General features: G+C 37.7%; 1 protein-coding gene and 1 long non-coding RNA gene across 8 annotated transcripts in view; one reads left to right on the plus strand and one right to left on the minus strand.

Annotated features, from left to right (window-relative positions):
• LOC134736001 (uncharacterized) overlaps positions 1-24,979 on the plus strand; it is a 327,078-nt gene that overhangs the window by 224,788 nt on the left and 77,311 nt on the right. The window lies entirely within an intron of this gene.
• SMARCA1 (SWI/SNF related, matrix associated, actin dependent regulator of chromatin, subfamily a, member 1) overlaps positions 1-24,979 on the minus strand; it is a 77,129-nt gene that overhangs the window by 42,235 nt on the left and 9,915 nt on the right. For 4 of the 7 annotated variants that reach the window (XM_055267903.2, XM_055267907.2, XM_055267906.2 and 1 more), the window contains exons 6-15: positions 23,105-23,284; positions 19,235-19,390; positions 17,379-17,510; positions 15,399-15,467; positions 10,388-10,497; positions 8,501-8,727; positions 7,431-7,552; positions 3,715-3,750; positions 2,619-2,771; positions 742-874 (exon numbers count right to left, since the gene is read on the minus strand). In XM_055267903.2, the coding sequence (XP_055123878.1) occupies positions 742-874; positions 2,619-2,771; positions 3,715-3,750; positions 7,431-7,552; positions 8,501-8,727; positions 10,388-10,497; positions 15,399-15,467; positions 17,379-17,510; positions 19,235-19,390; positions 23,105-23,284 (1,318 nt within the window). The remainder of the gene's footprint in view (positions 1-741; positions 875-2,618; positions 2,772-3,714; positions 3,751-7,430; positions 7,553-8,500; positions 8,728-10,387; positions 10,498-15,398; positions 15,468-17,378; positions 17,511-19,234; positions 19,391-23,104; positions 23,285-24,979) is intronic. The other 3 variants (XM_055267904.2, XM_055267909.2, XM_063634737.1) reach the window with 1 other exon arrangement.

Raw genomic sequence — 24,979 nt, forward strand, 5'->3', positions numbered from 1 at the left:
AGGACAGAAACTTTTTCTCATGTTCAAACTCTGTTTTCAGATCAAACTTCTCTATATGAAAAGGTACCCTCTAATATGTTTTCAAAAAATTAAAGGTAGCCATTTTATCTGCTAAGTAATCTCAGGTACTTCAAAAAGCATGCTACTGACATTCAAGAATAAGCTAGTGATGTTCAACTACTCCATATATTAAATGCCAGGGTTTTAATTCAGAAGATTTCAATTAGCATTTTTTGTTTGTTTGTTTGTTTGTTTTTGAGACAGAGTCTTGCTCTGTCACCCAAGGTGGAGTGCAGTGGCGCGATCTCGGCTCACTGCAACCCCTACCTCCCAGGTTCAAGCAATTCTCCTGCCTCAGCCTCCTGAGTAGCTGGGACTACTGGCGCATGCCACCACACCCAGCTAATTTTTTGTATTTTTAGTAGAGACAGGATTTTACCATGTTGGCCAGGCTGGTCTCAAACTCCTGATCTCAGGTGATCCGCCCGCCTCGGCCTCCCAAAGTGCTGGGATTACAGGCATGACCCACCTCACCTGGCCTCAATTAGCATTTTTAAATTTTTTCCTTTTATTTTTAGGTGATACATAACAATTGTACAGACTCATGGGATACACAGTGATGTTTTAATTTTTCCTCTAAGTTTTCAAATTTTGGTCAACTTTTATTAAAAGTAATCTCCTTTGAAGAAAACTACATGTGTTTTACAAAAAACACCTAATTAAATTTCTATGTATAAATACCTTGTTGTATAACAATTGAATCGAGTCTCAGTTTTATCTCAGCTCTTTCTACAATCCTCTCTTCAACGGTGTTGTCAGTGATGAGACGGAATACACGTACTGGTTTCTTCTGACCAATACGATGTGCTCGATCCTAGTAGAAAGAGTCCTAATATAAGATACTGGATATTCTGGATAAAATTTAGAGTATAGCCATCATATGCTATAAAATTCTAAAAATAAAATTAGTTCTTTTTCTCTAGATCTGACACTTTGGAAAAGAGCATGATGAATATTGAGAATATCTAAAGACCACTGGGAACAAAGAAATCTGCAAATATTATATTGTACCATTAATAGGAAACTTCCAGGACAAAGGGCAAAGCACCTGTGAGATGAATAAAAGAGGGAGCTGAAAGTTTCTGGATTGAGTTACTAAGTAACTTTAAGCCACTAAATATAAACATCTTCCAAACTAGCAAGGAATTTTATTAAGTAGTTAGTAAGGGTTGCTATGGTGGCAAAAGTCTGCTTTATCTCATCATCAGGCACTTCTTTCTGCTTACTGAGGGATATGCAGTAAAGAGTTATAAAAATTAATGGGATATTAATATCCTTACTATTCAGTAGTCTAGAACTGGTCCTATGGTTTATAGTTGGAGTAGGTGACAGGTGGCAAACTTCTAGTGGTATAAAACCATCTAGGGAGAGTATTTTTAAAACACAGAAGCTGCTAGAGCAAATAGGTAAAGGGAGGAGGGTGGTAGAGAAAAAAAAATTTAAGTTCAAAACAGGCCTTGTACTAAATATAAAAACACTAAAGCCTAGTAACAAAGTTTCAACACAGCACATTTTTAAAACAGAATGCAATCCCCTGCACATATGTACATTAAACCCGAACCAACAAATCCTGAAAGATGGGATGCACACTAAGACTTCTACGGAAATGAAGTGCTATCACCATTAGATTTTCCAGTTCAGTAACACTGTAACTTACTGGGGCTTACTCCTAGTTAATCATATCAAACAGGTAGTTCAATACCATCGTAATGTAATAATAATTACGCCAAAGCATATTGATTTTGGAATGTTCCAGTGGTCAATCCCTTTCAATTCTCTATTATAAAAGGAAAGCCTTCTAAGTTATACCTCACTGGCATATGACTTTTCATTGCTCCCCAAAAGACAATTATCCATAGCTATATATTCAAAATCCTAAGAAGTTATTTTGCATCTTTTTACTTCTAAATTATATTTCTTTATCTGAAAATGTTGAGTCACATTGACAGAAGTTGTAGCTCTAGTTCAATAAATGACACCAAAATATCAAAGGGGTTACCTGTAGTGTCATGATGAAAGGTCAGAGAAACTGCTCCCTAAAAAAAAATTTTTTTAAGTGTAGAATAGCTTTTGCATGGTATCATTAAGTAGCAAGTGTTTTTCTGGAATATATTCCTTTCTTATCTTTTTGCCTTCTCTCCCAAATTGTTTTTTATGAAAGTTAAAATCCTACCTCCCCTAATTTAAGTACTAAGGATTTTCATATATTTAGTTGTTAAGCAGAATAATAACAAGAGATTGTTTTTTAATCCTTTTCATTAAAACAAATTTATGTGTCCTCTTCAAGGAATGGGAAAAAACTGACATTTCTATTTCATGATAAAAACCAAAATCAACACATAAATGCTACAGTTGGATCTGGGGTGTGTTTGTTGTTTGCTTTCATTTCTTTTGTTTTTGCAATTAGCATAGCAACTGTGTTTTCCAGGATAATCGACTGTAACTTCTGCAAAATCTCTCAAAAATTGTTACCTTTTTATCATAAATGACCTTTATGTGTGTAAATAGCAACAGTATCCAGAGCTATGATAAATTTGACACCATTAAAGATTACTAACCATAGCTTGTAGATCAACCTGTGGGTTCCAGTCTGAATCATATAGTATAACCACATCAGCACTTGCCAGGTTAATTCCGAGACCTCCAGCCCTGGTACTTAGCATAAAGATGAATTTGCTACTATTAGGAGCATTAAAAGCCTCTATTGCTTCCTTTATTTTTAATTGATAAAGGGATAGAAGAAAAAGAGAAAAATAAAATTAGACTATCAGGGTCCTTAAGAAACAAATAAAAACACTTAAAATACATATAGAAAATCTTCACACACTTTATAATATTCCTTATAAATATACTTTATAATATTCTTCCATCTTCAAAAATATTTAAGCATCTATACATATACTGTACTGTGTGAATTTCTGTAGAAAGTATATCACATAAATGAAGTTCCTAATCTTTAAAAGCTTACATCAATAGAGACAAACTTAGAACAATTACATAGACAAATTTAACTAAGCAAGTAATAATTCATTTACATTATTTAAAAACAATAATGAAAACGTTTTGAGTGAGAGCTGAAAAATACCTAGGAGGTGAAATATCAGAAATCTCAACTTCATTTCCATTAGCTTATGAATGATTAGTTTAGAAGATCAACCAACAGAGAAAATGGTTTACAAATGGGAATGAGGGCAACGGATAAAGGGGAAAGTAAGAAGATTTCTATCAGTATGGTAACAAGGAACAAGCAGGTAAGTAATGAAGAAAATCAGGATGACAATCCAGGGATATTTAGTAAAGAATGTTAAAATTATTATGAATATTCTTACTATATAAAGATCTCATATAAATTAATTAGAAAAACAAAGTCCAGTAGAAAAATGAGCAGAATAAAAGAACAGACAATTCAGAGAACAAATACAAATGGTTAGAAAACACAATAATAATGTTCATTCTCGCTAGTAATCAAATAAATGCAAACTAAAACAACATAATAACATTTTTGAAGATTTAAAAAAAATGATAATACTCAATGTTGACGAGGGGGCGGTGAGACGGGCACTCTCATACATTGCTGCTGGGAGTATAAATTGGTACAACCTTTCTGGAAAGCAATTTGGCAATATGCATCAAGAGCCTTAAAAATGTTCATACCCTTTGACCCAGAAATTCCACTTCTAGGAATTTATCCTAAGGAAATAATCAGAGATGTGCACAAAGATTTATGTATAAGGACTTTCACTATAGCATTATTTATAATAGTGAAAATTTTGAAACAACCTAAACGATCAAGAATAGGGGGATGAATTATTTATAGTACATCCATAGGGTGAAATATTATCCTAAAATTACTTTTACAATTATTTTTTACGGACACTAAAAAGTACAATATAATATTGAGTAAAAAGTATCAGGATACTGTATTTTACATATAGTATATGAAGTCTGATACCAATTACTTATACATATTACATATACCTAAAAAGATAGGCCAGAAATACTTGTATTTAATTTCAAAACTTCCTTCAGCAGTCATATATTACTTGCATAATCACAAAGTATGGGCAATCTTTTTTAAAATAAATGGATGGCATGGTCAAAGTTTCAGGAAGAGAAGGTAACTCCCACCATCACAGGCAGCAGAGCAGGTAAAGGGGGCAGTATAGAAAGCAGCGTGGTGTAGTGAGAGGCACCTTGGTGTAGAGGAAATAGCAAAAACTTGGGCATGAATCACAACTTCACCACTGATTACATCTGTGATTCTGGGCAAGTATTTAATCTCTCTGAGACACAGTTTCAAATGGAGAAAATTATACCAATACTTTACCGCGCTGCTGGGAGAATTCAATTGGAACTTTAAGTTGCCTAGCTTATAGTAGTTGCTTGACAAATGTTAGTTCCTTTCCCTATAAAAGTGAGGAGGCCAATTAAGCAGAGGTTACAGGAACTGAGTCAGACGATGACCAGTGGCTTTGTTAGCTGAATTTAGCTGTAGTAATGGAGAAAGGGAAAATCTGAGAGCTGTTGAGAAATAATTACTTATTCACAGCTGGCACACAATCAAAGTAAGGAATCAAACGTGGTCTTCTTCTTATCGGGAAAATAGATGAAATGACGGTGTGGACAACATAATGGGAAAGCAGGGCATTTCTAAGAAAAAAGGGACAGCTCTGACTTTGCTATACTTAAAGTCAATACATGAAATTCACAGTCTCTGAGGGGATAACATTGTTTGGAATTTTTAAAAACCAGAACAATTTGGACATAAATAGGTAAACAGTAGAGAGCTCAGTCAGAAATGCAAATTGGCTATTTGAGGTCAGAAAGCACGTACTGCTCTGCCATGATATTCTTTGTCCTAGGAAGAAGGATCATCCTGAATGGTACCATAGGGCCTATATTTAGTATGGATTCGGGGAAACCAATTCTCAGGAATAAGTCAGCAAAAGCTCAGTAACGCTTCAAGTTGCCATCTCAGAGAGAGTGAAAAAACTATAGGACATGGAATAGTGTAAGCCTTGAAATATCCTCATATGTATAAATGTTATTGCAACTGTTTCCCCATAGAGGTAGCAGTAAGACCTTTAATATGAAAAGGGTCTGTGTGCTTGCTGTGAACACTATGCTATGATAGAACCAGGCTTCAATAAGGAGGCACACAAGGAACGCAGTGCCCATTGCAGCTACGGAAGGAGCGGGATGCAGGCTGAGAGAGTCCTTGTAGCCTGAGATGGGGCCCTAAAGGTGTAAGGGAGAAAGCCCTATGTGCAATTTCTCGACATGCAGTACGTACTACAATATGCCATTTAAAACTGTGCTCATACCTATTATATCCACTTATCCTCACAACAACATTGTCAGAGAAAGAAGCCTAGGTGTTATTATCCTTAGAATTAAAGCTACTGAGGCTCAGAGAATTAAATGGCTTGCACACGCTGCAAAGTGGTGAAGTTGGTGCTAAAATTCAGGTCTTCTGAAACCAAGTTCAGTGCATTTTCCACTATACCACAAAACCATGATCTTTACCCAAAGCATGAGTACAGCAGGTCCTCAAGTAACATCATTTCATTATAAAACTGATGACAAAAAAAACAATCAATTCCTGGCCAGGGCCACTCTCCATATGGGTTTTGCATGTGTTCCCCATGTCTGTATGAGTTTTCTCTGTGCCCTCCCAAAGAGAGGGCAAAGCTGTGCACAAAAAGCAAATTGGCATGTCTACATGGTCCCAGTGTGAGTGGTGTGTGTGCGAGCATGCCCTGTGATGGAATGGCATTCTGTCCAGGGCTAGTTCCTGCCTGGGGTCCTGAGCTGCCAGAAGAGGCTCCAACCACTGTAATCCTGAACTGGAATAAGCAGGTAAATAGTTATCTTACTTGCTTTTATTAATCTTTCTTAAACGTATGTATGGCTCACATTTATTTCCATGTTTAATATCATAAGTGTTTTGGTCTTCACTTAGAAGCTTGGTGATGTCTTTGTGACCAGAAATATGCCACAGGAATTGGAGTGTTGTCCTGTCACACAGTTTGAAGTGCAGTGGCACAATCACATCTCACTGCAGCCTCAAACTCCTGGGCTCAAACCATCCTCCTGCCTCGGTCTCCAGAGGAGCAAGGACTACAGGTGCATGCCACCATGCCCGGCTAATGCTTTTTTAAATTTTATTTTATTTTATTTTTGTAGAGACCGGGTCTCGCTATGTTGCTCAGGCTAGTCTTTACTGGGCTCAAGCAATCCTCCTGCCTCAGCCTCCCAATCCCAAACGTTGGTATTACAGGCATGAGCCAACACACCTGGCCAGAACTTAAATCTTGTTTATATCAATTAGCCTAAGATAGAATTGATTTCATCATACATTGTTTAGATTGACATCGCAGTTTCTATAAGAACCTATCTTTTTTTTTTTTTTTAGACAGAGTCTCATTATGTCGCCCAGGCTGGAGTGGTGCGATGTCATGATCTTGGCTCACTGCAACCTCCGCCTCCCGGGTTCAAGCGATTCTACTGCCTCAGCCTCCTGAGTAGCTGGGATTACAGACGCACGCCACCACACCCAGCTAATTTTTTTTTGCAACGACATTAAGTGAGGACTTACTGTACAGACTTAAAACAGAAGCCAAAGACAGAGCTCTGAAGGATCACAGAAAACAGAAGATAAATTAGCAAAGCCTTCCAAGAAAAAGTGCTTTAAAGGGTATTAAACGCATTAGACCCATGACATTTGTGAGGAATAATCTAAAGACCTGTAAGAATTTCCATGTTTGAGAAAAATACTGCATACTAGATAAGCTTACTCACTAAGTGACTCATTCTTGCAGGCCAACCTTTTAGTGTCCCAAGGTTTAAATTCATGATAAATACCTATACCTATGTTGTCACATGTAGTTTTTACAAGAGCTCTATAAGAACCAAGATCACTCCCTTTACAGATTACTATGTTTCATGAGTCTTTAGGGTTGCTTATAAACTGGCAAAATCTCAGCCATTAAACTCCACAAATGGCAAAGGTCTGCTATAGCTGGCAAATTAGGAAAAGAAAATGACATGAAATTGGAGGTCAGAGTAAGGTGAGAAACTGTTAGTAATTTAAAAGGTCAGAGATAGGCATGGTTAGAGAAAATAAGGATGGGATGGTGTAGTGCCCTTTAGATAAGTGATGATGTCTTTGAAGACCTTGAAAAAGATGATTTGTAAAGAATCAGTGGAATGGAAGCCACACTGAAGATTGAAGAGAGAAAGAGATGGTAATGAGAAATTGAATGCACCCACCTAAAGAAAAGGCAAAAGTTCAAAACTACCTAATGTTGATATACATTGCTTAATTGAACTCTGATTTCTGAAATCTTATTTTATTTTCTCTTCCTCACCTCTCTTTCTTCATGCGGGGTTTGTCCATCCAGTCGACAATACTCATAACCACGCCACATGCAATAATCTTCCAAAATATCCAGCAAACGAGTCATCTGGCTGAAAATGAGAACCCTTGAACCTAAAACATTTCACCAAGAAAAAGTGAGTTGTACAACTTGTGTGAAACTAACTTAAAAGCTACAAAATAAACATATGCAACATAAATGTAGAGCACGTGAACACTCCACTCACACTCACACACACACACACACACAAGCACACACCTTCAAGTGATGCTATATATAGAATTATGCATTTGTTGAGTTAGGCATTTTTTAAGGTCTTCAGAATCCTCCACACATATTGCAATGACTTAAAAGATTGCCTTTACTTTTTCTTAAGGATGAATGATGGGTCCACAGGCTCTCTCACTGGACTACAGCAATGGTCTCCCAACTAGTCTCCTGTTCCTAGTCTCTCATCCTCAGTAGACCCCCATACTGCTTTCAAGGTTCTCTTCCTAACAGGTAAGAGTGACATACTCTGATTGTCACTCTTCACAGCCAAGTCTTCTCTGACGCTCCCTCTGCCTTCAAAATAAAAGTCCTAACTCCTTAAGGCATGGTTTAAAATACCTTTCATAATTTGGCTCCATCCATCTTTCCAGATTCATTAACTGCCACTCTACCCCAAGTACCATATGCTGTCTGTGTTCCCTTGTTTCACACCTCTGCTTCATTGCCCTAGAAAACCCTTCCCCTCCTATTCCCCATGGTTCACTCCTACACATTCTCCAGTGCTCATCTCAAAGGTCATCTCTGTGAAGACTTTCCCAACTCCCAGTTTCGCAACATATCATAGCACTTATCACAATGAATTGCAACTATTCTCCTCACTACACTGTGAGCTTATCCAAGGCAAAGACTGTTGTCTTATTCATCTTTGTACACCTAGCCTGTAGGACAATTCCTGGCAAATGGTAAGTACTTAACAATGTCTGCTGAATAAGTGAATGAATGAATATGGAAAATTTTATTTATATACAAGTCATTAATATAAATTTATTCCATGCTAATTTATTACTCACCCTGTTCTTTGAGTTTGGCCAATAGTTTATCCAGAACTACCATTTTACCACTGTTGCTGACAATATGCTCATCAGTGGTATAAGGTGGACCAGGTTCAGCACCATCAAACAGATATGGATGATTACAACACTTTCGAAGCTGCATCAGAATGTTTAAGAGTCGCATCTTGTCCATCTTGCCAGAAGAGTTTAAAACATCAATATCTTTCATCAGGATTTTTGTATACCTAAAAATTTAAACTATAATTAATCATCAATTACTAGAAAGTTAATGTCATAAACAAATGTTCCTTTGGCCATCAGATTAGATTCCTGTTTAAAGATAAACAAGATTTGATTTGAGATTAAATCTAATGGGCAAAACCAACCAAGTAATGAATATTTGAACATGTGAACTGTGTGTTGCTTATAAACCTGTTTCCTCCTGCTTTAACCATGATGAGAAATTGCCATCAGTTGACAATTATTTAGAGAATTCTGTCTGCTAATTATCAATAACTACAACATTTGCCTGAATTTTACATCCAACATTTACTTGTTTGAACTAAAAACAATTTCAATTTCTTATACCTGTCTTCACAGGTCATTTTTTTCTGATCCTATAAATATTTTTCATTCTCTTTTCTAAAATTCCACCCCCACAGAGACTTATGTGTATACATATACACCCAATCAATGATAATATGTAATTATAATAATTACCAACTTTTGCTGAGTGCAAGTGCCAAGTATCATGTCAAGGGCTATATATGAATTATGCCACTAAATCTTCACAACAATTCTGAGTATTTACTAGTCTCATCCCCATTTTACAGACGGAAATTAAGGCAGCTAAGAGAAGTTAAACAACTTACTCAGGGTCACAGAAGGGACAAAACCAAGCTATGATCTTATGTCTGAGTCCAAAGAATACACTCTTAATCTCTACCTTACACTGGCTTGTGTAGTAAAGAAATCATATATTTTATACATGATCTAACTGTATTTATATACATAACATTTTGCTCCTATTAGCAGCACTATTACATTATTAACACTTTCCACTTATGATTCCTTATGACTTCCCTTGTCAATGTCCTGCTTTAATTGCATTTATCTAACCATTCCAGATTCTATTTTTGTAATATCCACGATCACCGACATTTTCATCAACACTAGTAATATGGTTATAATTATTTTCACTGAAGGAAAAAGCAAGAATGCTTTTTTTTGAGACACGGTCTCACTCTGTCGCCTACCCTGGAGTGCGGCGGCACAAACATGGCTCACTGCAGCCTTGACTTCCTGGGCTCCAATAATCTTCCTGCCTCAGCCTCTCATATAGCTGCAAACACAGGTGTGTGCCACAATGCTCAGCTAATTTTATTTTTTATTTTTTGTAGAGATGGGGTCTCACTTTGTTGCCCAGGCTAGTCTTGAACTCCTGGGCTCAAACAATCCTCCTGCCTTGGCCTCCCAAAGTGCTGGGATTACAGATGTGAGCCACTGCACCTGGCCAAAGAATGCTTTTAAAGAATGCTTTTTAACTAACAAGCATGCCAGTGACATTACCCCCTTTAATCCTAACATCATCCTCATAAGTTCAATATTATTATCCCCATTTTACAGAATGGAAATTTAGGCTATGTAACTTGCCCAAGATAACTAGCTATTAAGTGGTAATGCATGGAATTCAAACACAGACCTACAGACTCCAAAACCTATACTCTTTTCAAAGGGTTAAATAAAATACTTACAAATTTTCTCTGAAAATATCTGAACTACTTAACTTGCCATTTAAATATAAAATGTAATTTTTGAACTAACAGCATAACTGAACAACTACAAAGCTAATTTTTAGTAAATTCTTACACACAAATAAGTTTTAAAGGAAATGAAATAGCTCACCATTCTCGTTGCATCTTACTCAGCCCCAAGTAAATCTTTATTTCCTTTTTAGGTGGCAGACTCTTCTCTACATCAGTTTTTATACGGCGTAACAAAAATGGTTTTAAAACCTAAAAGGTGATCATTTTTATAAAAGTTTATGAAACATTAAATATGATTAATAATGTATTTCATTAACAACATTGATGTGAAATTTACTTCCCACTGCATAGTCTGACAAACACTACCAATACCAGTTGCAAACTTTCTTGGTAAAGAACCACCAAGTAAGAGTCCATTAGAAAATCAGAATAGGGGACCTAAAGTAGGCATTCACGACTTCATGGCACAAAATACATGAAAAATTAAGACAACAAGACTATTGGTTGCTGAATAAGCACGAAAGAACCGTTAAAAAAAAAAAAAAAAAAAAAAAAAAGAAGCTGCTGTAACACAAGATTTTTTTTTTTTTTTGGAGACAGAGTCTCACCCTGTCACCCAGGCTGGAGTGCAATGGCACAATCTCGGCTCACTGCAACCTCCGCCTCCTGGCTTCAAGCAATTCTCCTGCCTCAGCCTCTTGAGTAGCTGGAATTACAGGCATGCGCCACCACGCCTGGCTCATTTTTGTATCTTTAGTAGATACGGGGTTTCACCATGTTGGCCGGGCTGGTCTTGAACTCCTAACCCTGTGATCCACCCGCCTTGGCCTCCCAAAGTGCTGGGATTACAGGCGTGAGCCACTGTGCCCAGCCCACAACAAGATTTTTAAACCTGAGAGGAAATCTGAAGTCAGAATATCGATCAGGGAGTCTTCAAAAATGAAATAAAAATGCAGGTCATTTCAAAGTACCATCATGTGCCACTTAATGATGGGGATATGTTCTAAGAAATGTGTTGTTAAGTGATTTCATCATTGTGCTAAGATCATAGAGTGTTCTTACACAAACCTACATGGTATATGTATTTATTTGTTTTTTCATATAGAAAACCACGTGTCCCAGCACCATTACTCACTATCAATCATTTCCCCTACTTGATCTGCAATGCCAGTATCAAGTGCCATATATCAGGTCTCTATATATGCTCCATTATAATCTGATGGGACCACCATCATCTATGCGGTCCATCGTTGACCATAACGTTGTTATGCCAGTGCATGACTGTAGTTAAATATATAAATGAGGAGAAAATATTCAATATGAAGGAAAATATAGATGAATAGAGAAAAAAAGATAAAATAGTCAGTGTATACCTGGAAGACAGGTTCTATCACAATAGTGCTACAATCTATAGAGTACCTACCTACAATGTGCCAGATACTATACTATGAACTTTACATGTATTATTTAATCCTTACAATAAATCTGAAACAAATGTTATCATTTCTATTTTAGTAAGGCCATCAAAGGAACTTTGCTAGCAAGTGGCAGATGTGGAATTCAAACCCACATCAGGCTACTTCTAAAATCAGCTCAGTCCTGACTAGCCGTTGTGAGCCTAGGAAAGTTCTCTAATTTTTCCAAGCCTATTTCCTCATCGGTTCATCCAAAAACAAATATATGATATGTGTATATACCAAACTTTTTTTTTTTTTTTTGAGACAGAGTCTCGCTCTGTCACCCAGGCTGAAGTGCAGTGGGGCAATCTCGGCTCACTGAAACCTCCGCCTCCCAGGTTCAAGCAATTCTCCTGCCTCAGCCTCCCAAGTAGCTGGGACTACAGGCGCACGCCACCACGCTCGGCTAATTTTTCCTATTTTAGTAGAGATGAGGTTTCACCATGTTGCCCTGGCTGGTCTCGAACTCCTGAGCTCAGGCAATCTGCCTGCCTCAACCTCCCAAAGTGCTAGGATTACAGGCGTGAGCCACTGCGCCCGGCCCGCCAAACATTTTTTTTGGCGGGGGGTGGGGGTGGAAGGGGACAGAGTTTCGCTCTGTCGCCAGGCTGAAATGTAGTGGTGAGATCACGGCTCACTGCAACCTCCGTCTCCCAGGTTCAAGCCATTCTCCTACCTCAGCCTCCCGAGTAGCTGGGACTATAGGCGTGAGCCACCATGCCCAGCTAATTTTTGTATTTTTAGTAGAGATGTGGTTTCACCATGTTGGCCAGGATGGTCTCAATCTCTTGACCTTGTGATCCACCCGCCTCGGCCTCCCAAAGTGCTGGGATTACAGGTGTGAGCCACCCTGCCTGGCCAAACATTTTTAAATGCGGATAATGATACCTATTTCCAAGTCTGCTGTGGAAATTTGTGGTAGTACATGTGTAGAACTTAAGTATATAGTAAACAATAAACTGTACCTATTATTATACAGGGGAAGAGTAAAAGAAGACTTCTGGATTCTGGTGTAAGCCTCAGAGTTTTCTAAAAGATATCCTTAAGAGTTTAAACTGCCTGTGAGATACTTAAGCAAAAAGACTCCAAAGGCAATGGGATATGAAAGTATAGTGCTTAGGAGAGGGATACAGAGAGGTCAATTCAGGAGGCATCAGTATATAGGTGGTAGGTAAAACCATGGGAGTGGATCCCCAGGGAGAGCATGTATGAAAGTCAAAGACAAAGCCCTATAAAATGCTAAACTTTATAAGAGACAGTCAAAGAAAGAAAAGCCCACAAAAGGGACTGATAGGGGTGGACAAAGGGTAAAAGAAAATCCAAAAGAGAACAGTATCCTAGAAACCAAGCAGCAAAGAGTTTCCAGCAGGAGGAGATAGTTAGCAGGTTCAAAGCAATAGCCAAGATACCGACCAAAAAGCGTACCTGAATTCAGCAACTGGAAAGTCACTGAAGACACTGTGAGATAAGTTTCAGTTGTATGGAATGGATAGAAGCCAGTGGTCAATGGATTCAAGAGTAAACAGAAGACTAGGGAGTAGATATGGAGAGGATAAACTACTCTTTCAAGGAGCTTAGCTATCAAGGGAAGAAAACGGAATCACAGCCAGAGGGACACAGTGTTGAGGGAGCACTGTTTTGCATATGTGTGAGGGTGGATGGGTACGTGTTTGGGTTTGGAATTAACAAGAGAGTTACCTGAGCATGTTTACACTTAGGGAAAAGACCCAATATGAATGGAGAGGTAGAAAATACAGTCAGTTAAAAAGATAGAAAATATAGTCAATTAAAAAGAGGTAGAAAATACAGTCAACTAAAAAGATAAATCATGGGGGAAAGACCATAAAGAATAGGAAGAGATGAGATCAAGGATTCACATGGAAGAATTAGCTACTGACCAGAGAAAAGACACCCCTTCCACTCCAATAGAAGGTAACACAGATGCAGACCTCCTTAGAAGGTAGACATCCTTGAAGGACTTCCTACCTAATGTCTTCTTTTTTCTCTTTGAGAAAGGAATGATGTTACCTGATGAGGGAGAAGGAGGGCAGGAGATACCTAGGATAGAAATCTTGGGGAGACTGGGGAAGGTCTGAAATAGTTGTTATAGGAAACAGGAAAGAAGACTGTAGAAGGCCATGCTGAAGGATCATCAGTATTATGACACCTCAGCTTATGTTAGAGAACATGGAATCATAGTGGTTCCAACCTGGACAGTTGTGAAATCTTCTTTACCAGTGTTGGGCAGCCCCAATACAGAGATGTCCACTCTGCTAGTAAGTGGCAGAAGCAAAATTGAAACCCAGAAGACAGAGAGACAGTTACATTACATTATTCCAGCTTACGGTTTTTAGGTAGGTATGGCAGACGGAGAAGGGAGCAAGGGAGTTTAGGAGTACTGGTCAAAGATGGTTTGAGTGATAGAAAATGAGTTCATTGCTGGATACAGAAAAAAGTCACAACAGAAATAAGCTGATACATGGGGAGAAAATGCAGAGGTCTGGGGATTACAGGTCTCTGTGAGGTAACACGACAAGTACAGAAGGATTAACCTGAACGAAAGCACTAGAAAGAGATGAGAAATTGTGATCAAAGAATAGAAAGTTGGGGCCAGGCACAGTGGTTCTCGCCTGTAATCTCAGCACTTTGGGAGGCCAAGATGGGTGGATCATGAGGTCAGGAGTTCGAGACCAGCCTGGCCAACATGGTGAAAATCCGTCTCTACTAAAAATACAAAAATTAGCCTGGCGTGGTGGCACGTGCCTTTAGTCCCAGCTACTTGGGAGGCTGAGGCAAGAGAATCGCTTGAACCCGGGAGGCAGAAGTTGCAGTGGGCCAAGATCATGCCACTGAACTCCAGCAGCCCGGGCTATAGAGCGAGACTCTCTCTCAGAAAAAAGAAAAAAAAGGGAAAAAGAAAAGAAAAGAAAAGTCGGATGCGGTGGCTCAGGCCTGTAATCCCAGCACTTTGGGAGGCCCAGGAAGGCAATTACCTGAGGTCAGGAGTTCGAGATCAGCCTGGCCAACATGGTGAAACCCCATCTCTACTAAAAATACAAAAATTAGCCGCGCATGGGGGCACACGCCTGTAATCCCAGCTACTCGGGAGGCTGAGGCAGGAGAATTGCTTGAGCCCGGGAGGCGGAGTTTGCAGTGCCACTGCACTCCAGCCTGGCCAACAGAGCAAGACTCTGTCTTAAAGAAAAAAAAAAAGAATACAAAATTGGCATACAATGAATGTTAAGGAGCCACCCGATGATGAACAGATTAACAGGAAACAAAATGGGTGGAGGATAAAACTGCAAGACAGCTTAGGCTTCAGAGGAAGAGCTTTATACATGACAGTGGAGAAGCAGTAGCTTAGAAGTGGCAGTGGGGGAACTAGGAGAATACCGGTACCATCCTGAGGAACAGTGGGGTGTGGGAGCAGGAACAGCCTCTCTATTGGAGAGGACCACATTACTCACAGGGGAGAGCCAAGGCAAAAAAGCTGTTCTAGAGAGAGGCTGAGGACATAGAGGAATTAAAAAAAAAAAAAAACCAAAGAGGCTGTCAGAAAGGATAGGAGGGAGAAACAGTGACATTGGGCCAAGAGGCAAACACAAGTTCAAACAGATTCCACAGCATTTTGTTTTCTGGGTTAGTTTGTGTATACTATTTAATTACTGAATGTTCTTGTCTGCTATTACTTACTGCATGAAGTCTTTCCACGAGTTTTTGATCACCAAGGCAATTTTTAGTGTCAAACCAAGAATCAAAGTCCTGTAGAGGGGTGGAAATTCTCCAATGAGTGCACAGTTTTTTAAAATATACCCGATATTCTACAGATTCTTATACAACCAATATGGAAATAATGCATTTACAAAGTACTTTCAAAAATATTATCAGCTGTGATAGCTACTATTATTTACTTCTGAAAATAGGTAAAATACTGGAGCAGTTAACAAAATTTGAGCCCCATTGTGTAAGAATTCTGTCAACTTTTTCCTTAAAAGATATTTATTACGCTTCCCCATACTGTGGAAATATTATATCTAGTTTAAAAAGTAGAATATAAAATCAAAGACATAATGCTAATAAGAATGTTAATTTTACCAAACAATAAAACAAACAAAAGCAAGATAAAGTGTGCAAACCAACTTATGGCTGAACTTGCTACTTTTTATTATCAATTAATAGTCATAATGGGGCCGGGTACGGTGGCTCACACCTGTAATCCCAGAACTTTGGGAGGCTGAGGTGGGCAGACCACTTGAGGTCAGGAGTTCTAGACCAGCCTGACCAACATGGCAAAACCCTGTCTCTACTAAAAATACAAAAAATTAGCCAGGTGTGGTGACAGGCACCTGTAATCCCAGCTACTGGGGAGGCTGAGGCAGGAGAATCACTTTCGCCCGAGAGGCGGAGGTTGCAGTGAGCTGAGATTGTGCCACTGTACTCCAGCCTGGGGGACAGAGTGAGACTCCCTCTCAAAATAATAATAATAATAATAATGGGAAAAATCAAGCACCAAGGTTCTTAAATCTTTCCATTTAGTTTGGTGTCCTAGCATAACTTTGTGTTAATGATAAAAAATATATATATATAAATCACACATTTACACAATATGCTGTCTTTCAAATCACATACTCTTCAGCACTCACCAAATGTCAATGCCTACAATAATCAAAGATCATCTTAAGGAGATTTTGGGCTGAGACAATGGGGTTTTCTAGATATACAATCATGTCATCTGCAAACAGGGACAATTTGACTTCCTCTTTTCCTAATTGAATGCCCTTTATTTCCTTCTCCTGCCTGATTGCTCTGGCCAGAACTTCCAGCACTATGTTGAATAGGAGCGGTGAGAGCAATAGCAAAAGAGTTGGAACCAACCCAAATGTCCAACAACAATAGACTGGATTAAGAAAATGTGGCACATATACACCATGGAATACTATGCAGCCATAAAAAATGATGAGTTCATGTCCTTTGTAGGGACATGGATGAAACTGGAAAACATCATTCTCAGTAAACTATCGCAAGGACAAAAAACCAAACACCGCATGTTCTCACTCATAGGTGGGAATTGAACAATGAGAACTCATGGACACAGGAAGGGTAACATCACGCTCCGGGGACTGTTGTGGGGTTGGGGGAGGGGGGAGGGACAGCATTAGGAGATATACCTAATGCTAAATGACGAGTTAATGGATGCAGGAAAGCAACATGGCACATGGATACATAGGTAACAAACCTGCACATTGTGCACATGTACCCTAAAACCTAAAGTATAATAAAAAAATAAAAATTAAAAAAAAAAATCAAAGATCATTTTATAGCTTCCACCTGCCAAACTAGTATACAAAAATATGTTTCAAACTCCTTCAACTTAATGAAAATAAAATGGTGAATGCACTACTATGGACTCAGCCTCATATCATAAGTTTTAGGAGTAATATGATAGAGACAAAGTTGAACAGGCAGGTTGATCTCAAAGACAAGAAGCATACTATTTCTCAAAAGATCCTCATTTTAAAACTTTGTACTAAAGAACTCTTTCCTAACAAAACCAAAACATGCAGATAAAAAATTACAAATTAAAAAGTACCATAAATTTCAATCTATAGTTTTTTAAAACACATGTCAGTGAAAATAAGAAAGTTATACTTAAAACGCATGGCTTAAACTTACATCTGCAGAATTAAAGACATCAGGCAATAAAAAGTTGAGTAAGGCCCACAGTTCATGCAGGTTATTCTGCAAAGGTGTTCCAGTTAGGAGCAAGCGGTTAGTCGACTTGAACTCACGAACAATCTCTGAAAGCTAGAAAATAATACTCATATGAGGATTATTTTACTTATTAGAATGCTCAACATTCAGTTATACTGTAATTTATCCAACCAATATATTTTTGACTACAATATAACTTGAAAATTTTCTATGGAAAAATACCCTAGTTCAGGTGACAATGCTGCAGTGAGGCAAAACTGAACATTTCTATACTTAAAAGAATGCAAGCCAGCGCAGTGGCTCATGCCTGTAATCCCAGCACTTTGGGAGGCCGAGGCAGGTGGATCATCTCAAGTCAGGGGTTTGAGACCAGACTCGCCAACATGGTAAAACCCCATCTCTACTAAAAATACAAAAAAAATTAGCTGGGTGTGGTGGTGCATGCCTTTAATTCCAGCTACTCAGGAGGCTGAGGCAGGAGAATCGTTTCAATCCAGGAGGCAGAAGTTGCAGTGAGCTGAGATCATGCCACTGCACTCCACCCTGGGCAACAGAGTGAAACTTCGTCTCAAAAAAAAAAAAAAAAAAAAAAAAAAGAATGCAGATCATATTTATACCTTAGACCCTCCCCCCAACTTCAAAATTTTCGTTTCTCCATTTTGGGCTCACAGAAAAAAGTCAGAACTTCTCCATGGAATCCAGGTTAGCCATTTTACACAATAAAATCTCCATCTCCCCACCAACCACATTCATCTACATGCCTAGACACGTTCTAACTTGGCCTGGTCACAATTTTTAAGCCCCAGAATTGAGCTGATTTTCCCAGTAACTTATATTAACTTTCTAAACATAAGACCACAAAAATTAAGACACAAAAAGCACAAAAGAATGGTAATCATATGAACAAAAATGCACATTTTTATAATGCTCTTAAATAAAAAATTATTCTCTAACATGCGTCCTCTTATCAGATACTAGTTCCAATTTGAAATTAGTATAATCCACCTGGTGGTTCTGCTCCAGTTCTGTCCCTGTTTCTCCCAAATTAGCCCAGTGATCCAAAGAGAGGTTCATCATAATTGAAGCTTTTCCTACTGTTGATGGAGTTGAATGGCAGGAAATATTGATATTTTTCAGTGTTAACACCACACTCTAATTCACACAAGTCAGATAATTCCAGGAAATTATTTTCTCTCATTCATATAAATACATATAAGGTAGCCCCTCAATAAAAATAAATCAATACAAATGATATTTGTGCACTAAATATTCTCAACAATATTAAAATACTACAGCATAACAGAGTTAGGCACAGGAGGTATACCAAAGGAACACTTATTTTTCTTTACATTAAAAACTGTGCTCAATTTTAATGTGTCTTGTATTCAGTAATTTAGATTTGCATTCACATTCCATGAATAAAATCACAATGTTCCATCTTTTTTTTTGAGACGGAGTCTCGCTCTGTTGCCAGGCTGAAGTGCAGGAGTGAGATCTCGGCTCACTGCAACCTCCACCTCCCGGGTTCAAGCTATTCTCCTGCCTCAGCCTCTCAAGTAGCTAGAACCACAGGCATGCACCACCACACCCTGCTAATTTTTGTAGTTTTAGTAGAGACGGGTTTTCACCATGTTGGCCAGAATGGTCTCAATCTCTTAACCTTGTGATCCGCCCTCCTTGGCCTCCCAAAGTGCTGGGATTACAGGTGTGAGCCACCACACCCGGCTGTTCCATCATTTTTTATTCTGAATACAGAAAAGTGAACAAACCAACCTGGTAATTAAATGTAAACTTTAATAAAGATATTGATAACTTACCTTAGATTTTTCATTCTTTATTCTGTGAGCTTCATCGATGACTAGGTATCGCCAGTGAAACTTTTTGAATACAGATTTTTCTTTAATTACCATCTCATAAGAAGTAACGCAAACATCCCACTCTCCTGGCATCATTTCATCACGAATAAAAGCAGCCTAATGCAAAATAAAATACTTCATATTAGAATATATTTATATTAGAATATGTTACCAGATGATCACAGAATTAAAATATCAAGAAAATATTAAGAGTTCTAAGAGACCCTGAGGATCATTTAGTTTCATCCATTTTAGAGATGGGAAAACTGAGGCCCAAAGGTAGTTGTGTGGTCAATTATCTGGATGACCTGCTAATATATTCATTAACAGAAGAGAAACAAAGCCTTCCCTTACAGAAATACAGCATAGTCAATGACCTAGAAAAGTTCCTATGACCAGAAATCACAAAGTTACTGGGCTTGTCTTCATATCATGGGGCATCCAAAAGAACACAGACAAAGTAACTCTTTCTGGAACAACATATTCTTGCCAAGATCCAAGAGTTACCAACATAATACAGTTTCAACAAATAGAAAGAACTCAATGTGCATGAATGATTCCAACCTTTCGAGAACTCTTGTATGTCCCTTCTTCATTTTCTAGCTGGGCTGACTCATACACTTTTTAACTGTTAAAAGGTCATGGAAGCCCACTAATGTTTTTGTGAAGTTCCAGATGTTGCCATGAGGCTACAAATGTGATTTCATAAAGGGGACTTGCTCTGTCTAGTACAGGAGGCTATGGAAAACAGTGAGACTATTTAAAACTATTTTTAAGTCTTCACAGGCAGTGGCCAACATGGTAGGTAAGTTGACTGAGAGCATTTTTAACTTGTATGAGCTGAATTCCAGATGTTATTGGTCAAAATAAAACCACAAAAATTAATGGGAAGCAGCAAAATCTATATTAAGAAGAGGCTGATTAGTATTATGAATCTGGCTGGGCACCGTGGCTCACGCCTGTAATGTCAGCACTTTGGGAGGCCAAGGCAGATGGACACGAGGTCAGGAGTTCAAGAACAGCCTGGCCAACATGGTGAAACCCCATCTCTACTAAAAAATACAAAAATTAGCTGGGCATGGTGGCTCACACCTGTAATTCCAGCTACTTGGGAGGCTGAGGCAGGAGAATCGCTTGAGCCCAGGAGGTGGGGAGGTTGCAGTGAGCTAAGATGTCACCACTGCACTCAAGCCTTTGCGACAGAGTGAGACTCCATCTCAAAAAAAAAAGTTGTATAAATCTGAAGTTACAGTGCATAAACAAAACTGTTCCCGGCAAAGTCTTTATTTCATAATTCACAACTATATACTAAACACACTGCAGACTCATTCAACAGATATTTACTGAGTGTCTACTATGTATAAGAGAATCACCTGGACTGAAGAGGAGGACAGAAAAAAAAAAAAAGGCCTTTTCAGAGATCTCAGTTGCACCCTGGGAAGTGATCACATTTATAAATTTAATTAAGACATTAGGGAATAGGAGACAAAATAAAGAGAAGTAGAGTGCCAGACCCCATTCAGTCATGCTAACACCTTATCCTTATTTGATTTTGTGAAGCTCTCAGTTTGATGGTTTTGCCTACAAGTTTCATGGAACAAATGCATATTTTTAATTTAAATTAGCTCTGTTTTGAACTTTTTGTAACTATTGGATGAATTTAGAGTTAAACATCTCGATAAAACACTAAAGGTGTCACATAATCCAAAAGCTCTCATTTTAGAGGTGAAAAAATTAAGGTCCTTGAAGACTCACTCAACCCCACACAATCAGTAGCAAAGCCACAACTGAAATCAAACCCACTTCTATGTCTACTATCTTTGATACCTCTGGCATGGCAAAGGAAAGGGCCACAAAGCACATTGGTATCAATCAGACAGGATCAACAGTATCTCTAATAATCTCCCAACTCAATTAAATGCCTATTATAACCTACATCAAATTTTTATTACTAAAATATTACCTTCATAAAGTGTTTACAGAAGACCAGGAAAATACAAAGACCCAACATATCTATCCTATGTTGTACCAAGATTCAAATCTGTCTATATGTAATGATCTGGACTTCCTCTATACATATCCACATCAATCTCTAAGTGCTGAACATGGTACATTTATTATTTATGTAATTGGCAATTATTGGTTTTCAAACTCTTTTGACCATAGCCCACAGTAAAATTACCTTTTGAATTGCAATTCAGTATATACATATGTGTTTGAGTGTGTGTACACAGAAAGAGGCAACTTAAAAGTTTCTCAAAGCAATATTTATCCTTATTATAGTATGAAACACTCTGTAATTTGCTATTCCATTCTCTCTCAGTGTTGCAGAAAATTGTTGTCACCAAGTACTAAGCTGAAGTCACAACCCACTAATGGGTAGCAACTCACAATTTGAAAAACACTAACTTTGAAGACTGGTTTTCAAGATTAAGAAATTTTTCAAAGCCAGGCACAGTGGTGCACACTTGTAGTCCCAGCAACTCAGGAACCCGAGGTGAGAGGATCGCTTGAGCCCAGGAGTTCAAGGCTGCAGTGAGCTATGATCACATCACTGCATTCCAGCCTGGGCGACAGAGCGAGACCCCGCCTCTGGAAAAAGAAACAAAGAAATTTTTCAAGCCACCAGAATCCTAGCCTCCCCAGGAAGTAGAGATAGGGCAGTCATAAATTAAATATACTGAGTCGTTATGAAAACACAAACCTAGATATTTATCTTTTGCTTTTAATCTTTAAGAAATAATTTTAGCAAAAGCTCAATACTTTAGAAATGCAAAGTTTATATGGAGTGGTATTATATTAGATAACAATGGTGACCAGAAAGAGTTCTAAGTGACTAATTTGCTTTAGGGAAATATTAGGCATAGGGAAGAATCTGGCCTGTAATTGTAAACTTATGAGCTATTTCAATATTTAAATTATGTATAAGTTAAATTTAAATAAAACTGAGTAATTTTTCTTCAAGCAAAATGATGAGGATAAAATTATGTAATTCATTGCACTACCATTCTTTTGAGGATATCTTTAGATAATCTATCTAAATATGGAAAACTGAATACATCTCTAAACTGTGTTCTCTGGAGGCAAAATAAAGACAAAGTTTAATAATAAGCTTTCTAAGCTGATTATCTGTTTTAGTATTTTTACATAATATATTATTTTTAGACTAATTCTACAGTCCTAAAATGATTGTAGCCTACTAGACTGACAAATGGCTGATTTAAACACACCCCCCAAAATGCCCAGTTTCTAATATTACCTGAGAATATATACAGACATGTATTTTTCTATTCAAACACCAAAACTGAAAGCTGCGTCTATGCATAAACGCAAAACACGAGGCTCTCTGTACATATAGAAGAGGTTCCAGTTGTGTACATGCATATGCGTGTGTGTACACCAAGTTAAAAGTCAAAAACTTAAATATAAAATTTTAAGTAATGCAAATTTCCATATTGTTGGCTTCAAAATAGCACAAATGAGAGTCACTGGTAAGATATACTGTCAATAAAATAAGATGTTTTTAATGAAAAGTCACTCAAAGTACAATTCAAAAATGCTTAGGTTAATGAACTAGTTAAAGCAAATGTAGACGAAGCATAATAATGGATTGTCTATTATTAATAGGTGATATATCTACCTCATGGGAGTGTTGTGAGAATTAAATTAATAGATGCAAAGCACTTAAAACAGAGCCTAGCTTAAAGTACATACACCTTAAGTCTTATTTAATAGTAGTCAACTCAGATGTTTTTAACAGCAATAATATGTAACTAAACTCCTGAAATGACGTTATTCTTGACTGCCTTTTTACACTTGTTTCTCACTTACTCTGGCATCCTTGTCTCCGACAAAACAAATGACACGGAGAGATGGGACCCATCGTTTAAATTCATTCATCCAGTTGTGTAAAGTAGACTTTGGAACTAAAACCATGTGAGGTCCAGGAATATTTCGGTAGTGTTTCAGGTAACCAAGCAAAGCAATTGTTTGTAAAGTTTTCCCAAGGCCCTGCATTATCATCACAAGGAAAAACATCCATGAACATTTTTTCTGTAAGGAAACATTTTGTTAGGAACAACATAACAAAAGATCTTTGTCCACTATCTCGCAAGGGCAATTATGTTTCTACCAATGAAAAGTAAAAATACCAAACACCTTTTTTTAAAGAAGATAATCAAATCATTCCAATTCAGTATTGTACTTACCGTGAGCACAAACAGAAATCAATAACTTGCAGTCAGAATGTTGCTCAACAAAGCAACTTTCTATTTAGAACATTTTTCCTCCTAAAGGAGAAAGCAATCTACTATATAATTTTTCTACTTGTTCTGAAGTTAGGAATTTTCTGTGTGTTTGTTTTATAAAGACACGCTTCCTTTGCCAGCCTGCTTAGATACTGGTCTTTCTTTCCTATTGTTCTTAACATTATTACAGCCCAGACATTAAATATTCAGACTATGTGTTTCAAGGGGCTTGTGGCTCTGTACTTGCATCTCACACTCTTAAAAACTTTAGGAACCACAAAAGAACAGAACTTTGCAGCCAGAAAGAACCTGAGAGAGATCACCAACTCCAGAGGACTTTTTAAAAAATAATATATTCATTATCTATGAACCCATACCTAACCCATAAGAAAGGGAACTAAGTCCTTTTTGGGCCTCTTAAAACTGCTTTTGGTTTTATCTCTGAGCAAGATATATACTTCTTTTTATAAATGTCTACTTAAAGCTATTTTTCTGATTGTATCCTATCTGATATGTCATTTAATGAGACAACTTTTATGAATACTATACATCAAAACCTTAAAATATTTATACTCCTTAACCAAGTAATTCTACTTCTAGGAATCCTACGGAAATAATCTGAGAGGTACAGAAAAACTAAATCACAAGATTCTTATAGTGGCATTATTTACACTATACATCAGGCAATCCAAATGAACAGCAATAAGAGAGAAGTTGAATAAAACTATGGTACCTCCCAAGGATTATTATGCAATAATTAATTATGTTCAGAAAATGTCTTAATTACATGGAAAATATGTATTAATGTAAATAAATCAGAATGCCAAGTTATATATACAATATGATTTCAACTATACAAAATAAGTACACCCAGAAGAAAAAGTAAAATGAAATATGCCAAAATGTTAGCTGTGGTTACTTCTAAGTAGAAGAATTATAACTTAATTTTAATTATTCATTTTTTTCCAAATTTTCTATACTCCTTAAAGTGTCTATTTTTTAGTAATTAAAACACATCTGGTATCGGCTGGGTGCAGTGGCTCACACCTGTAATCCCAACACTTTGGGAGACCAAGGCAGATGGATCACCTGAAGTCAGGAGTTTGAGACCAGCCTGACCAACATGGTGAAACCCCATCTCTACTAAAAATACAAAATTAGCCAGGCGTGGTGGTGGGCGCCTGTAATCCCAGCTACCTGGGAGGCTGGGGGAGGAGAACCACTTGAACCCGGGAGGTGGAGGTTGCAGTAAGCCGAGATCACGCCATTGCACTCCAGCCTGGACGACAAGAGCAAAACTCCACCTCAAAAAAATATTTTATATATATATATATATATATATAAAAATATATGTAAGTATACATTATATATTATATATATTATATATTATATATAAAATACATATATCTGATATCAGCACAAATTCATCACTAAAGATCAGATCCTTCATGTTTAGACA

Source organism: Symphalangus syndactylus, chromosome X (assembly GCF_028878055.3).
Source record: "Symphalangus syndactylus isolate Jambi chromosome X, NHGRI_mSymSyn1-v2.1_pri, whole genome shotgun sequence".
Taxonomy (NCBI): Eukaryota; Metazoa; Chordata; class Mammalia; order Primates; family Hylobatidae; genus Symphalangus; species Symphalangus syndactylus.